Source organism: Mobula birostris, chromosome 5 (assembly GCF_030028105.1).
Source record: "Mobula birostris isolate sMobBir1 chromosome 5, sMobBir1.hap1, whole genome shotgun sequence".
In the NCBI taxonomy this organism is placed as follows: Eukaryota; Metazoa; Chordata; class Chondrichthyes; order Myliobatiformes; family Myliobatidae; genus Mobula; species Mobula birostris.
Window position 1 is genome coordinate 114,391,155 of NC_092374.1, and position 17,352 is coordinate 114,408,506.

Here is a 17,352-nt window from a genome sequence, read left to right on the forward strand (position 1 = left end):
TCCATGCAGACAATATCCACTGCCTTCCCTTCATCCACTTTCCTGGTAACCTCCTCGAAAAACTCCAACAGATTGGTCAAACATGACCTACCACGCACAAAGCCATGTTGACTCTCCCTAATAAGCCCCTGTCTATCCAAATGCTTGTAGATTCTGTCTCTTAGTACTCCCTCCAATAACTTACCTACTACTGACGTTAAACTCACCGGCCTATAATTTCCCGGATTACTTTTCGATCCTTTTTTAAACAACGGAACAACATGAGCCACTCTCCAATCCTCCGGCACTTCACCCGTAGACAGCGACATTTTAAATATTTCTGCCAGGGCCCCTACAATTTCAACACTAGTCTCCTTCAAGGTCCGAGGGAACACCCTGTCAGGTCCCGGGGATTTTGGGTTAGAGAATTCATATGGTCACAACTCTGAGGGAAGAAATACTTCCCCATGATTAGGGTTTGATCATTTGTCTGAGATTATAGTGACTAGTTTCCGATACTCCCACTAGGAGGAACACCAATTTAGAATCCACCTTGTCAATCCTCTTCAGAATATAGTATGTATCCATTTCTCCTTCTTCTGAACTCAATGAGTATTGACCCAAACTGTTGAATTTCTTTCCATATTTTAACCTCATTTTCCCAGAAACCAATCAAGTGAACTTTCTCTTGTTTTGTCTGCAATCCAGTGATATATTTCTTTAGCTACAGCGACGAAAATTATGAACAGCACTCATCAGCAACCTATAAAGTTGTATCAGCGATGCCCTACCTGTGGCAAGAAAGGCCAGTATTCCATAAGACATTTAAAGACTTTCTTCTTTTCAAAGTAGAGAATCTTATAGTTTCTCACATTATATTCCATTTACCAACTTCTGCAGTCATTACATCCCTTTGCAGGGTCTTTGTATCTTGCAGCAAATTTAGCTACAGTACACGTGGATCCTTCATCTACAAATGTTTGTACATTATTAATGTATTTGTAGATTGTAAATCATTGTAGATTCTGGTCCCTGTCATATTCCAGTATTTATTGATTACATATTGGTGATATGTTCAAAAGTGTTGCTCTGTCAAAAATATTTTTGATGTTTAGGTCCTCTTAAACAAACTTTTGCATAAAGTTGAAACTTATTAGAATTCTCTATGATAAGCAAAAAAAATAACAAAGCAATAATTTATCATTGAAACTCCTCTGGTCTTAAGGTTTATAAACATATCTGGACACTGCATCTTTCTGTTCCCTTGTTGTATCTTCCTTTTTCTCACTTCTTAAGTCTCAAGTATTTTGTGTTCTTCCCTGATTAGACTTTCTCAATTTCTCTTCATTTATTACTGGATATGTGGCTATTAATTTGAATTGAAGTGCAAACATACATCTATTACCATGTGCTCCACACACCTATAGTAAGTGGGGATTATACGAGGGCCATATAATATAACCATATAACCACATAACAATTAACAATTACAGCACGGAAACAGGCCATCTCGGCCCTTCTAGTCCGTGCCGAACTCTTACTTTCACCTAGACCCACCGACCTGCACTCAGCCCATAACCCTCCATTCCTTTCCTGTCCACATAGCTGTCCAATTTAAATTTAAACGACAACATCGAACCTGCCTCAACCACTTCTGCTGAAAGCTTGTTCCACACAGCTACCACTCTCCGAGTAAAGAAGTACCCCCCATGTTACCCCTAAACTTTTGCCCTTTAACTCTCATCACATGTCCTCTTGTTTGAATCTCTCCCACTCTCAATGGAAAAAGCCTATCCACGTCAACTCTATCTATCCCCCTCATAATTTTAAATACCTCTATCAAGTTCCCCGTCAGCCTTCTACGCTCCAAAGAATAAAGACCCAACTTATTCAACCTTTCTCTGTAACTTAGGTGATGAAACCCAGATAATATTCTAGTAAATCTTCTCGGTACTCTCTCTATTTTGTTGACATCTTTCCTATAATTCGGTGACCAAAACTGGACACAATACTCCAAATTTGGCCTCACCAATGCCTTGTACAATTTCAACATTACATTCCAACTCCTATACTCAATGCTCTGATTAATAAAGGCCAGCATACCAAAAGCTTTCTTCACCACCCTATCCACATGAGATTCCACCTTCAGGGAACAATGCACCATTATTCCTAGCCCTCTGCTCTACTGCATTCTTCAATGTCCTACCATTTACCATGTATGTCCTATTTTGATTAGTCCTACCAAAATGTAGCACCTCACATTTATCAACATTAAACTCCATCTGCCATCTTTCAGCCCACTCTTCAAACTGGCCTAAAACTCTCTGCAAGCTTTGAAAACCTACTTCATTATCCACAACTCCACCTATCTTAGTATCATCTGCATACTTACTCATCCAATTTACCACCCGTCATCCAGATCGTTAATGTATATGACAAACAACATTAGACCCAGTATAGATCCCTGAGGCACACCATTATTCACCGGCCTCCAATCTGACAAACAATTATCCACCACTACTCTCTGGCGTCCCCCATCCAGCCACTGCTGAATCTATTTTGTTACTTCAATATTAATACCTAACGATTGAACCTTCCTAACTAACCTTCCCTGTGGAACCTTGTCAAAGGCCTTACTGAAGTCCATATAGACGACATCCACCACTTTACCCTCATCAACTTTCCTAGTAACCTCTTCAAAAAATTCAATAAGATTTGTCAAACATGACTTTCCACGCACAAATCCATGTTGACTGTTCCTAATCAGACCCTGTCTATCCAGATAATTATATATATCATCTCTAAGAATACTTTCCATCAATTTACCCACCGCTGACGTCAAACTCGCAGGCTGATAATTGCTAGGTTTACTCTTAGAACCCTTTTTAAACAATGGAACAACATGAGCAATACGACAATCCTCCGGCACCATCCCCGTTTCTAATGACATTTGAAATTTTTCTGTCAGAGCCCCTGCTATTTCCACACTAACTTCCCTCAAGGTCCTAGGGAGTATCCTGTCAGGACCTGAAGACTTATCCACTTTTATATTCCTTAAAAGCGCCAGTACTTCCTCTTCTTTAATCATCATAGTTTCCATAACTTCTTTACCTGTTTCCCTTATCTTACACAATTCAATATCCTTCTCCTTAGTGAATACCGAAGAAAAGAGTTTGTTCAGAATCTCCCCCATCTCTTTTGGCTCCACACATAGTTGTCCACTCTGATTCTCTAAGGGACCAATTTTTTCCCTCACTATACTTTTGCTATTAATATAACTGTAGAAACCCTTGGGATTTGGAATAATGACATACCAAAATCACTTTCTTTACTTATATTTATCGTTGCTACATTCAGTACTCTCTTGGTCTTTGCATTCCTTCTGTAAAATGTTCTAAAGATTAAAGATTACATTTATTTGTCACATGTGCATCAAAACATTCAGTGAAATGTATCATTTGCATCAAATCAAATCAGCAAGGGTTGTACTGGGCAGAGCCCAATTGTGGTCATGCTTTTGGTGCCAACATAGCATGCCAACAGCCCTAGAAACCTAACTGTATGTCTTTTGGAATGTGGAAGGAAACCAAAGCACCTGGAGGAAACCCACACAGTCATGAGGTTAATGTACAAACTGTTTACAGACAGCTGCAGGAATCGAATCCTGATCTTACATCTGGTGCTGTAAAGCATTACGCAAACTCTATGCTACCCTGCTGCCCCATTCCACGTGGACAACTGTTCCCATTCTCTCTCATTATCAGAATCAGGTTTAATGCCACTGGCATATGTTAAGAAATTTGTTGTTTTGCTCAACAGTACATTACAAAACATAATAATTATAACTATAAATTAGTATGTTTAAAAATAAATAAGTGCAAAAAGAGAGGGAAAGAAAATAGTGAGGTAGTATTGATGGATTCATTATCCTTTCAGAAATCTGATGGCAGAGGGGAAAAAGCTGTTCCTGAAACACTGAGTGTGTGTCTTCAGGCTCCTCTACCTTCCCCACTCCCCACTTTGATGGTAGCAATAAGAAGAGAGCATTTCCTGGATGATAGGGGTCCTTAATGATGGATGCCACCATTTTGAGGTGTCACCTTTTGAAGGTGTCCTGAGTGTTGGTGAGCCCAGTGCCCATGAAGGAGCTGGCTGAGCTTACAATTTTCTGCAGGTTTTTCTGACCCTGTATGGTGGCTCATCCAAACTAGACAGATGCAATTAGTTAGAATGCTCTCCACCGTACATCTGTAGAATTTGCAGATGTCTTTGGTGACAGACCAATTCTCCTTGTAGTTTTGAAGTTCACCTTAACAATAGAGAGAGCAGTTAATGAATATGCTTAAAAAGTTTACAATAAGCAGAGAATTTAAGAAATCAAATGCTATCAAGTCACAAAGTCATATTGCACAACAGACATGTCCTTTGATTCACTAAGTCTGCAATGAGCAACAAGCCCTTATTTTCATTAATCCTATGTCATTCTGACCATGTTCTTATCAACTCCCTCTGTGATTCCACCACTCGTATGCTACCGATTAGGTGGACTTCTTTGGCATGTGAGAGGAGGCCAGAGGACTGTCTATTGCATGGAGGAGCTATCTCCTCAGTTCTGTGATGTTTTTTCAGGTGACCACAAACCGAAGGATTCTCATCATAACTAACTTTCATATGAACTACAGACTTAATAGCCCTTACTAAGTCAATCTTCCCAACAGGCCTTGTGTCTGCGATCGTCTGTCCTCATCAATGCCATTGCATGAGTTAGGCGTTTTTCCTGTTTGGTATCTTGGGAAGTTCCAGAGTTCGGAGTTCAATTCCGGCGCCGTACTGTCAGGAGTTGGTGTACGTCCTCCCCGTGGAATGTGTGGGTTCTCCCCAGTGCTCTGGTTCCCTCCACTGTCCAAATTTGTATTGGTAGGTTGATTGGACATCGTAAATGTCCTGTGGTTGGGTCAGGGTTAATCAGCTGTGTCAGGAGTTGTGCAGCTTGGCTCATAGGGCTGGAAGGGCCCACTCTGTGCTGTATAACTAAATAAAATAAAATAGTGTGTAGAGTTCACTGATGAACTTAGTGATTTCCTCTTAAACTGATTTGACCATTTTGAAAGGATTATTACCACTTTGTTTATTTAACTTTAGATGGAAAACACACAAATGGCATCACTGTATTTTGGCTCCTGATTATGTCAGACAGAGGACAATTGGAGCAACAGAGGCCTGTGGTTCTGGTTTGCAGTCCAGGGGTAAGTAGCTGCTGTAAGTGTTGTTGTGCCACTGGCTCGTACATGAGCCCCCAAAGTTCATACTAATTGTCCAGTCGGAAAATGTCGGAGACTCAGCATCCTACTAATTCATAATTGGTAATTGGTTTATTATTGTCATATGCATGATGCTGCAGTGCAAAACCTTCTAAGTTTAAACAAAACCTATTATCAAAGGACATACATGTGACCATGTACAACTCTGAGATTCATTTTCTTGCAGGCATTCACAGTAAATACAAAGAAGCATGATATAATCAGTGAAAGACCACACACAACAAGATGGACAATCAATATGCAAAAGACAATATAATGTGTAAATACAAAAAGTAATAAATGAGCAATGAGGTGAAAGTGAGTCCGTAGGTTGTGGGAACTTTTCAGTGTTGGGGCGAGTGAAATTGAGTGAAGTTATTTGCTCTGGCTCAAGAGTCTTACAGAAGAGAGGTGATAACTGTTCCTGAAAGGTGTGGCATGGGCCCTGAATCTTCGGTATCCATCTCCTTCCTGATGACAGCACTGAGATAAAAAACATAGGCTTGATGGAACCAGGATGATAGAGCTGAGGGTGAACCAGATAGCTTAGATGATGGATGTAACATGAACGTAAGGAAGGATAAGCCGGTGATGGGGTACAAATGCAGACAGAACAAAGAGTTAAATTGTACAACCAAAACAAAATTCAAAAAGCCAAAGAATGCAGCACTGAAGGTGCTGGATTTAAACGTGCGTAGCATGACAAACTTGTGATGCCACTAAACATTGGTCAGTTATGACGTTGTGGGCATCACTGAGTTGTGGCTGAAAGAAGGCCATAGCTGGGAACGTAAAATCAAAGGATATACTTCGTATTGAAAGGACAGGTAGGAAGGCACAGGTGGTGGTGTGGCTCTGTTGGTACAAGATGGAATTACAAATATAGAAAGAGGTGACATAGGATCAGAATGTTGAACCTTTGAGGGTGGAGTTAAGAAATTGAAAGGGTAAAAAAACTATTATGAGAATCAGATATAGGCCTCCAAATAGTAGTCAATATCTAGGGTTGAGATTCCAAAGGAAGCTGGAAAAGACATGTAATAAGGGTAATGGCATAATTCTAATGGGGACTTCAATATGCAAGGGGATTGGGAAAATTAGGTTGGTGTCGGATCACAAGAGAGGGAATTTGTTGAATGCCTACGAGATGGCTTCTTAAAGCAACTTGTGCTTGAGCCTACTTGGGGAAAGGCTATCTTAGACTGAGTGTTGTGTAATAAACCAGATCTTATTGGGGAGCTTAATGTAAAGGAACTATTAGGGGGGCAGTCATCATAATATGATTGAACTCATACTGCAATTTGAGAGGGAGAAGCATAAACCACGTGTATCAGCATTGCAGTTGAATAAAGGGAACTACAGAGGCATGAGAGAGGAACTCGCCCAGGTGGATTGGAGAACTAAACTGAAAGGAATGATGGCAGAGCAGAGATGGCTGAAGTTTCTGGGAATAGGTCACAATGCACAGAACAGATATGTCCCTCAAAGGAAGAAGTTCTCAAATGACAGGTGTAGGCAACGGAGGCTGACAAAGGAAGTTAAGGTAAACACAAAATAATCTACAGATGCTGGGGTCAAAGCAACTCTCACAACACGCTGGAGGAACTCAGCAGGTTGGGCAGCATCCGTGGAAAAGATCGGTCAACGTTTCGGGCCGGAACCCTTTGTCAGGACTGAAGAGCGAAGGGGCAGAGGCCCTATAAAGAAGGTGGGAGGAGGGTGGGAAGGAGAAGGCTGGTAGGTTCCAGGTGAAAAACCAGTAAGGGGAAAGATAAAGGGGTGGGGGAGGGGAGGTAGGGGGGTGATACGCAGGAAAGGTGAAGAAAGAATAGGGGAAAACACAATGGGTAGTAGAAGGAGGTGGAACCACGAGGGAGGTGATAGGGAGCTGGGGGAGGGGGCAGAGTGAAATAGGGATGGGGGAAGGGAGGGGGAGGGAATTACCGGAAGTTGGAGAATTCTATGTTCATACCAAGGGGCTGGAGACTACCTAGACGGCATATGAGTTGTTGCCCCTTCAGCCTGAGTTTAGCCTCATCATGGCAGTAGAGGAGGCCATGTATGGACATATCTGAATGGGAGTGGGAAGCAGAGTTGAAGTGGATGGCTACTGGGAGATCCTGTCTGTTTTGGTGGACGGAGCGGAGGTGCTTGACGAAGCGGTCCCCCAATCTGCGTCGGGTCTCACTGACGTAGAGGAGGCCGCACCAGGAGCACCGGATGCAATAGGTGACCCCAACAGACTCACAAGTGAAGTGTTGCCTCACCTGGAATGACTGTTTGGGGCCCTGAATGGTGGCAAGAGAGGAGTGGTAGGGACAGGTGTAGAACTTGTGCTTACAGGGATAAGTGCCAGGTGGGAGATCCGTGGGGAGGGACGTGTGGACCAGGGGATCGTGGAGGGACCGAGATCCCTGTGGAAAGCAGAGGGGGGTGGAGAGGGAAAGATGTGCTTAGTGGTGGGGTCCTGTTGAAGGTGGCGGAAGTTGCGGAGGTTAATGTGCTGGATCTGGAGGTTGGTGGGGTGGTAGGTGAGGACAAGGGGAACTCTGTCCCTGTTGTGGCGGCGGGAGGATGGAGTGAGCCGAAGTGTGGGAAATGGAGGAGATGCGGGTGAGGGCACCATTGATGACAGAAGAAGGGAAACCACGATCCTTAAAGAAAGAGGACATTTGAGATGTCCTGGAATGGAAAACCTCATCCTCGGAGCAGATGCGGCAGAGACGGAGGAATTGGGAATAGGGAATGGCATTTTTGCATGTGGCGGAGTGGGAAGAGGTATAACATAGAAAATAGGTGCAGGAGTAGGCCATTCGGCCCTTCGAGCCTGCACCGCCATTTATTATGATCATGGCTGATCATCCAACTCCGAACCCTGCACCAGCCTTCCCTCCATACCCCCTGATCCCTTTAGCTACAAGGGCAATATCTAACTCCCTCTTAAATATAGCCAATGAACTGGCCTCAGCTGTTTCCTGTGGCAGAGAATTCCACAGATTCACCACTCCCTGTGTGAAGAAGTTTTTCCTAATCTCGGTCCTAAAAGGCTTCCCCTTTATCCTCAAACTGTGACCCCTCGTTCTGGACTTCCCCAACATCGGGAACAATCTTCCTGCATCTAGCCTGTGCAATCCCTTTAGGATTTTATACGTTTCAATCAGATCCCCCCTCAATCTTCTAAATTCCAACGAGTACAAGCCCAGTTCATCCAGTCTTTCTTCATATGAAAGTCCTGCCATCCCAGGAATCAATCTGGTGAACCTTCTTTGTACTCCCTCTATGGCAAGATGTCTTTCCTCAGATTAGGGGACCAAAACTGCACACAATACTCCAGGTGTGGTCTCACCAAGGCCTTGTACAACTGCAGTAGTACCTCCCTGCTCCTGTACTCGAATCCTCTCGCTATAAATGCCAGCATACCATTCACCTTTTTCACCACCTGCTGTACCTGCATGCCCACTTTCAACGACTGGTGTATAATGACACCCAGGTCTCGTTGCACCTCCCCTTTTCCTAATTGGCCACCATTCAGATAATAATCTGTTTTCCTATTTTTGCCACCAAAGTGGATAACTTCACATTTATCCACATTAAATTGCATCTGCCATGAATTTGCCCACTCACCCAACCTATCCAAGTCACCCTGCATCCTCTTAGCATCCTCCTCACAGCTAACACTGCCACCCAGCTTCGTGTCATCCGCAAACTTGGAGATGCTGCATTTAATTCCCTCATCCAAGTCATTAATATATATTGTAAACAACTGGGGTCCCAGCACTGAGCCTTGCGGTACCCCACTAGTCACTGCCTGCCATTCTGAAAAGGTCCCATTTATTCCCACTCTTTGCTTCCTGTCTGCTAACCAATTCTCTATTCACATCAATACCTTACCCCCACTACCGTGTGCTTTAAGTTTGCACACTAATCTCCTTGTCAAAAGCCTTTTGAAAATCCAAATATACCACATCCACTGGTTCTCCCCTATCCACTCTACTAGTTACATCCTCAAAAAATTCTATGAGATTTGTCAGTTGAGGTAGTTATGAGAGTCAGTGGGCTTGTAGAAGATGTGAGTGGACAGTCTGTCTCCAGAGATAGAGACCGAGAGATCGAAAAAGGGGAGAGAAGTGTCCAAGATAGACCTGGTGAATTTGAGGGCTGGGTGGAACTTAGAAGTAAGGTCGATGAAATTGACATGGGTGCAGGAAGCAGCACCAATGTAGTCGTCAATGTACCGAAGGAAAAGTTGGGGAGCAGTACCAGAATAGGTCTGGAGCACAGACTGTTCCACATAACCAACGAAGAGGCAGGCATAGCTGGGCCCATGTGAGTTCCCATAGCTACATCCTTAGTCTGAAGAAGGTGGGAAGTTATAGTGTGAGAACCAGTTCCACCAACTGGAGGAGGGTTGTGGTGGTGGGGAACTGGTGAGGTCTATTATCCAGAAAGTAGCGGAGGGCTTTGAGGCCTTCTTGATGGGGAATGGAGGTGTATAGGGATTAGACATCCATAGTGAAAATGAAGTGGTTGGGACCGGGGAACTGGAAGTTATTGAAGAGGTGGAGGGCATGGGATGTACGCACAGGAAGTTAAGGCCTGCATAAAAGCCAAGGAAAGGGTGTACAAGGTAACAAAGGTGAGTGGGAAGTTGGATGACTGGGAAACTTTTTAAATCTAACAAAAGGCAACTAATGCTGTAAGAAGGGAAAAGATGAACTATGAGGGCAAACTAGCTGATAATATAAAGCAGGATACCAAAAGTTTTTTCAGTTATATAAAGAGTAAAAGGGAGGTGAGAGTTGGTATTAGACCGCTGGAAAATGATGCTGATGAGATAATAATGGGGGACAAAGTAATAGTAGATGAACTTAATGGATACTTTGCAGCTGTCTTCACTGTGGAAGACTCTAGCAGGGCTGTGAGTGTGAGGGGTCAGAGGTGAGTGCCATTGCTATTACTAAGGAAAAAATGCTAGGCAAACTCAAAGGTCTTTAGGTGGGAAAAACCAACTGGACCAGATAGACTACATCCCAGAGTCCTGAGAGAGGTTGCTAAAGAGATAACGGATGTATTGGTCATGATCTTTCAAGAATCACTTGATTATGGCATGATCAAGGAGAACTGGAATATTGCAAATGTCACTCCACTCTTTAAGAAGGAAGGAAGTCAAAAGAAAGGAAACTGTAGGTTAGTTAAGCTGAGCTCAGTGGTTGAGAACGTGGTGGAGCCTATTATTAAGTATAGGTTCCAAGGTACTTGGAGACTATTGATAAAATAAGTCAAAGTTGGCCTGGTTTCTGTAAAGGGAAATCTTGCCTAACAGATCTGTTAGAGTTCTTCAAAAAAGTAACAAGCTGAGTGGACAAAGGAGAGACAGTAGATGTCATTTACTTGGATTTTCAGAAGGTTTTTGAAAAGGTGCCACACATGAGACTGCTTAACAAGACAAAATCCTATGGGTGTTACAGGAAAGATACTAGCATGGATAGTGGAATGGCTAATAGGTAGGAGGCAGTGAGTGGTAACAAAAGGGGCTTTTTCTGGTTGGCTGCTGGCGACTAGTGGTGGTCCTCAGGGGTCAGTATTGGGACTGTTGCTTTTCACATTGTTTGTCAATAATTTAGATAATGGAATTGATGGCTTTGTGGCAAAATTGGCATGTGATGCGAAGATAGGTGGAGTAGGACTTAGACAAGTTGGAAGAATGGGCAAAAAAGTGGCAGATGGAATATTGTGTTGGGAAACGTATGATAATGCATTTTGGTAAAAGGAACAATAGTGTGGATTTTTCTCTATATAGGGAGATGTTTCAGACATCAGAGGTGCAAAGGGACTTAGAAGACCTTGTGCAAGACTCACAGAAGGTTAACTTACAGGTTGAGTCTGTGGTAAAGTAGGCAAATGCAACATTGGCATTTATTTCAAGGGGAATAGAATATAAAAGCAGTGAAAATTTACTGAGCTTTTATAAGACACTCATCAGGCCGCACTTAGAATACTGTCAACAGTTTTGGGTTCTACATGTCAGAAAGGATGTGTTGTTATTGGAGAGAGTCCAGAGGAGGTTTATGAAGATGGTTCCTGGAATGAAGGGGTTAACATATGATGAGGCTTTGGCAACTTTAGGACTGTACTCACTGGAATTTAGAAGAATACAGGGGGATCTCATTGAAACCTATTGAATGTTGAAATGACTAGATAGGATGGATGTGGAGAGGATATTTTCTATGATTGAGCTATCCAGAACTAGAGAGCACAACTTCAAAATTGAGGCGTGACCCTTTAGAAAAGAGGTCAGGAGGAATATTTTCTAGCCAGAGAGTAGTGAATCTGTGGAATGTTCTGCCACAGACTGTGGTGGAGGCCAAGTCCGTGCGTATACTTAAGGCAGAAGTTGATAGTTTCCTGATCAGTCAGGGCATCAAAGGATATGGCAAGAAAGCAGATGTATGGGGTTGAGTGGGATCTTGGATCAGCGACGGCGGAATGGCGGAACAGACTCGATGGGCTGAATGGCCTCATTCTGCCAGACTGGTGATGGTGGTGGGTGTGGGCCCTTTAACTGTAATGGGCTGTGCTGTATTCATTATTGTTTGTACGGTTTTCCATTCAACAGCATTGTGTCACTGGGCCATGATGCAACCAGTAATACCCTCTCCACTGCACATCTGTAGACATTTTTCAAAGTTTTAGATGACATGCTGAATCTGTGCAAACTTCTAAAAAAGTAGAGGCGCTGGCATGCTTTCTTTGTTACTGACACCTAAGGGAAATGATAACACAGAGGAATTTAAAGATGCTGGGTCTCTCCACCTCTGATCTCCTGAAGAGGATTAGCTCATGGACCTCTGGTCTCCTCCTATAGTCAAGGAGGCGTCTAAAGATTGGAGGATGCATGATGTTTTTTATTGTTTAAGAGCACTCTAATAATGAGCCAGGAAATTATAGACTGGTGAGCCTGACATCACTAGTGGGTAAATTATTGGAAGATATTCTAAGGGACCAGATATATCAGTATTTGGATAGAGAGGGACTGGTTGGGGGATAGCCAACATGGATTTCTACATGCTAAATTGTGTCTAAGTTACAAGAAATGTTGATGAAAGCAAGGCAGTAGATGTTGTTCTTGACAAGGTCCCACATGTAAAATTAGTCAAGAAGGTTTAGTCACTTGGCATTCAAGATGAGATAGTAAATTGGATTAGTCATTGACTTTGCAGAAGAAGCCAGAGAGTGCTTGTAGGTGGTTGCCTCTCTGACAGGACCTGTGACCAGTGGTGTGCTGCAGGGATTGGCACTGGGTCCGTTGTGGTTTCTCATCTATATCAATGATCTGGATAATAATGTGGTCAACTGAATCAGCAAATTTGCAGATGACACCAAGATTGAGGGTGTAGTGAACAGCACGGAAGACAATCAAAGCTTGCAGCAGGATCTGGACCAGCTGGAAAATAGACTGAAAAATTGCAGAAGGAGTTTCATACAGACAAGTGTGAGGTGTTGCACTTTGGGAGGACAAACCAGGATTGGTCTTACCTGGTGAGCTGTAGGGTACTGAAGAGTGTGGTAGAACAGAGGGCTCTGGGAATACTGTACAGGGCCGTCATTCCTTGAAAGTGGCATCACAGCTAGAAAGGGTCGTAAAGAAAGCTTTTGGCACATTGGCCTTGATAAATCAATGTATTGAGTACTGGAGTTGGGGGTGTTATGTTTTGGTCACCTACCTACAGGAAAGATGTAAGTAAGATTGAAAGAGTGCAGTGAAAATTTACAGGGATGATGCTGGGACTTGAGGACCCGAGTTATCAAAAAAATTTGAAATTGCTAGGAATTTATTCCCTAGAATTTAGAAGATTGAGATGAGATTTGGTAGAGATATACAAAATTATTAGTGGTATAGACGGGGTAAATGCAAGTAGGTTTCTTCCACTGAAGTTAAGTGAAACTACAGCAATGTCTCATCGGTTACTATGAGTTATTTTAGCTGTCTTTTAATTAATTGAGTTGAATTAATTACTTCTATTGTTTTAAATTTTATATTTTTGTTTTGGATGTTTTAATTAAATGGCATTTTAAATGTTTTTGAATGCCAAGGGTACTCAATAACATTCAAAGTCCTTGTAGTAAAACAAAGAAGAATAATACCTTTACAGGAATCCGAAATGCATTAATTGGAACTAGATGTAATTGTGAATTAAAATGATTGTAATACCAGATAACAATGCAGCCGACATACTAACTCCACACACCCAGCTCATTTCAGTGGTTCCAGGCTACACTCTGATCCAATGCAGATGTAACTCTGTACTGTGTGAAGTTACAAAAGTAAAATATGACTGCAAGTTCAACAGAGAAGCAAGAACTGCTGGAAATAGTCCTCATGACAAGCAGACAGTGGAATTTACCTTCATTCATACCTACGTAAGCATGTTCGTTGACATTAGGGTCATAAGTAAAATACTGCAAGTCCGGTTCACTGATTCATTGTCAAGACCGATAGCAAAGGGGCTCCACCGCCTCAGCTGGAGTGAGGACTAGGCCCATGCCATGGGGTTGAATATTGCAGCCAACCAAGAGAGGAGACGCAAAGGCAACATTGGAGAGCCTCTGGAGATTGTGCTGGAATCCATGCTTGGGTTGGAGGCTGCCATCTGGTGTTCGCTCGGTGCTGCCTTCCATTGTTCACTTGGTGGAAGAATAAACTATACCAGGACAATTTACCATCAATCTTACAGTCATGCCAATCAAGGGCTTGGGCTATATTATTTATTTGTGACTCCATGTTTTTCTGAAATCGCAACCATATGTGCTATGTGCTGTGGGTAATGTTTTTTTGCTCCTTGGACCTGGAGGAACACTGTTTCATTTGGCTGCTTTTATGTATGGTTGAATGATAATCAAATCTTGAATTTGAATGCAGTCAAAGGGTTCACTACTGGACACTTCAATACTTTACACAACCCAAGAATGTAGGGGTATAGTGGGAAAAGTTCACAGAGGTCTTTAGAATGGGTTGAAGATCAGTGGGACTCATAACCAAGACCGATATTTGGAATAGACTTTAGTGAAAATAATATCTAGATGGATTGGTAAAGAGGATAGGCCAGGAAGATGGCAGAATGTTCAAGCTGAGGATTGATTGTTGTGGGTTAGTTAGCAATGGCAAAGTTGATGGTCTGAAAAATTTGGATATGTTGCTATGTTACTATTGGACAGAGTCTGTAGTGATGAACTGGAGTACTAAGGCAATTGAGAGATAGAACTGGATGGAGAGCAGGTCAAGACATTTATTGAAAGAGGCATCTTTCACATGGGTTCCCAGTACCAGACACTTACGCGAACAGGGTACCCTTTAAATAATACTCCAGAGGATTGGAGGATAGTCAATGATCCGCTGTTTAAAAAAAGTTCTAAACATAAACCGGGTAATTATAGGCTGGTGAGTCTGACATCAGTTGTGGGAAAGTTAATGGAAGATATTCTAAGGGACCATACATATAAATATTAGGATAGACGTGGACTGATTAAGGATAGTCATCTTGGCTTCGTGCATGGTAGGTCATGTCTAACCAATCTTATAGAGTTTTTCAAGTAAAAAGGATCTAGTGCTTTCCTGGAGTATATGATAAATAAACAGTTCTTGGGCTTCCAGTCAGGTACAGGTATCAATTTTAACCGACGTTTCAATGGCAAACTCTGCCATCTTCATCAGTGATGATGCCTGGGCATGTCTAATCTGGTGGTATTAATACCATTGTAGTCTGTCCTCCTTATTGGTTAGTCTTTATCCAATCAGATTTCCACTGTCCCACTATGTTTACAATCGAATTCCAGTTCTTACTTAGAGTGAGACATTCGACTTTGTTAAAATTCTTCTCCTCTAGTTTTATTTCAATGGCTTCCTTAGCCAGAAGGTTCCAAAAGCCATTGGTGTGGCACAGTAGTTTTATGCCAATGAAGTCAGTAGCAAGGAACCCATCGCTACCACCTGTCTTCCCTGTATTTCCACAGATTCCGGAAGGATCGCAACGAGCCCGTAAGGAAGCTCAAAGCAAAGAATATGTTGGTCAAAGATGACCTGGGTCTCAAGACCGCTGTGTTTACAGGATTCCCTGTGAACGCAGAGCAGTACATATTGGTCAGATGGGATGCATGGTGGAAACCCACATCAAGGAGCACAGGAGATGTATCCATTTGAATTACCCAGAGAAATTGGCGGTAGCAGAATATTGCATTCACAACGGCTATAGGATTGACTTTGTGGCACAAAAATATTGTGCAACGCCAATGGCTTTTGGGACTGCCTGGTAAAGGAAGCCATTGAAATAAAACTAGAGGAAAAGTATTTTAACAAAGATGACGGTCTTGGTCTAAGTAAGAACTGGAATTCAAGTGTAAACAAAGTGGGACTCAGCCACCTAAGGACTAACCAATCAGGGGGGAAGGACAATGGGAAAAAATACCACCAGACTAGCCATGCCCAGGCATAATCTCTGATGAAAATGGTGAAGTTTGTTATTGAAATGTCAGTTAAAATCGATCCCTGTACTCAGCTGGAATCCGAGTAGAGTTTGTTTTTTGAGGAAGTTACCAGAAAAGTGGCTGAAGGCAAAGCAGTGGATATTGTCTACACAGACAGTAACAAGGCATCTGACAAGGTCTTGCATGGGAGGTTTGTCAAGGAAGTTCAGTCACTCAACATTCAGGATAAGATTGCAAATTGGATTAGGCATCGGCTTTGTGGAAGAAGCCAGAGGGTGGTGGTAGATGGTTGCCTCTCTAACTGGCGGCCTGTGACTAGTGGTGTGCTGCAGGGATTGATCAGTGCTGGATCAGTTCTTGTTTGTCACCTATATCAATGATCTGGATGATAATATGGTTAACTGGATAAGGAAATTTGTGGATGACATCAAGATTAGGGGTGTAATAGACAGTGAGGAAGGCCATCATGGCTTGCAGCGAGCTGAAAATGGCAGATGGAATGTAATGCAGACAAGTATGAAGTTTTGCATTTCCATTGGATCAACCAGGGTAGGACTTACACAGTGAATGGTGAGGCAATGAGGAGTGTGTTAGAACAAAGGGACCTGGGAATACAGGTCCATAATTCATTAAAAGTGGCATCACAGGTAGATAGGGTCATAAAGAAAGCTTTTGGCACATTGGCCTTCATAAATCAATGTACTGAGTACAGGAGATGGGATGTTATGCTGAAGTTGTACCAAAATATCGGTGGGGCCTAATTTGAAGTATTGTGTGCAGTTTTGGTCACCTACCTACAAGAAAGATGTAAGCAAGGTTGAATGAGTACAGAGAAAATTTAGAAGGATGTTGCCAGGTCTGGAGGACCTGAGTTATAAGGTATGAATAGGTTAGGACTTTATTACTTAGAATGTAAAAGACTGAGAGGAGATTTGATAGAGGTATACAAAATTATGAGGGGTATGGATAGGGTAAGTACAAGCAGGCTTTTTCCACTGAGATTGGGTGGGACTACAACCAGAGGTCATGGGTTAAAGGTGAAAGGCTTACAGGGAACATGAGGGGAAACTTGTTCACTCAGAGGATTGTGGGAGCGTGGAATGAGCTGCCAGCATAAGTGGTGCACGTGAGCTCGATGTCAATGTTTAAGTGAAGTTTGGATGGGTAGTCATAGTCATAGTCATACTTTATTGATCCCGGGGGAAATTGGTTTTCATTACAATTGCTCCATAAATATTAAATAGTAGTAGAACCATAAATCGTTAAATAGTAATATGTAAATTATGCCAGTAAATTATGATATAAGTCCAGGACCAGCCTATCGGCCCAGGGTGTCTGACCCTCCAAGGGAGGAGTCGTAAAGTTTGATGGCCACAGGCAGGAATGACTTCCTATGACACTCTGTGTTGCATCTCGGAGGGATGTGTCTCTGGCTGAATGTACTCCTGTGCCCACCCAGTACATTATGTAGTGGATGGGAGACATTGACCAAGATGGCATGCAACTTAGACAGCATCCTCTTTTCAGACACCACCGTGAGAGAGTCCAGTTCCATCCCTACAACATCACTGGCCTTATGAATGAGTTTGTT

General features: G+C 42.6%; 1 protein-coding gene across 6 annotated transcripts in view; it reads left to right on the forward strand.

Moving 5' to 3' along the window:
* thsd7ba (thrombospondin, type I, domain containing 7Ba) overlaps positions 1-17,352 on the forward strand; it is a 1,047,195-nt gene that overhangs the window by 643,566 nt on the left and 386,277 nt on the right. For all 6 annotated transcript variants that reach the window (XM_072258592.1, XM_072258590.1, XM_072258595.1 and 3 more), the window contains one exon: positions 5,122-5,225. In XM_072258592.1, the coding sequence (XP_072114693.1) occupies positions 5,122-5,225 (104 nt within the window). The remainder of the gene's footprint in view (positions 1-5,121; positions 5,226-17,352) is intronic.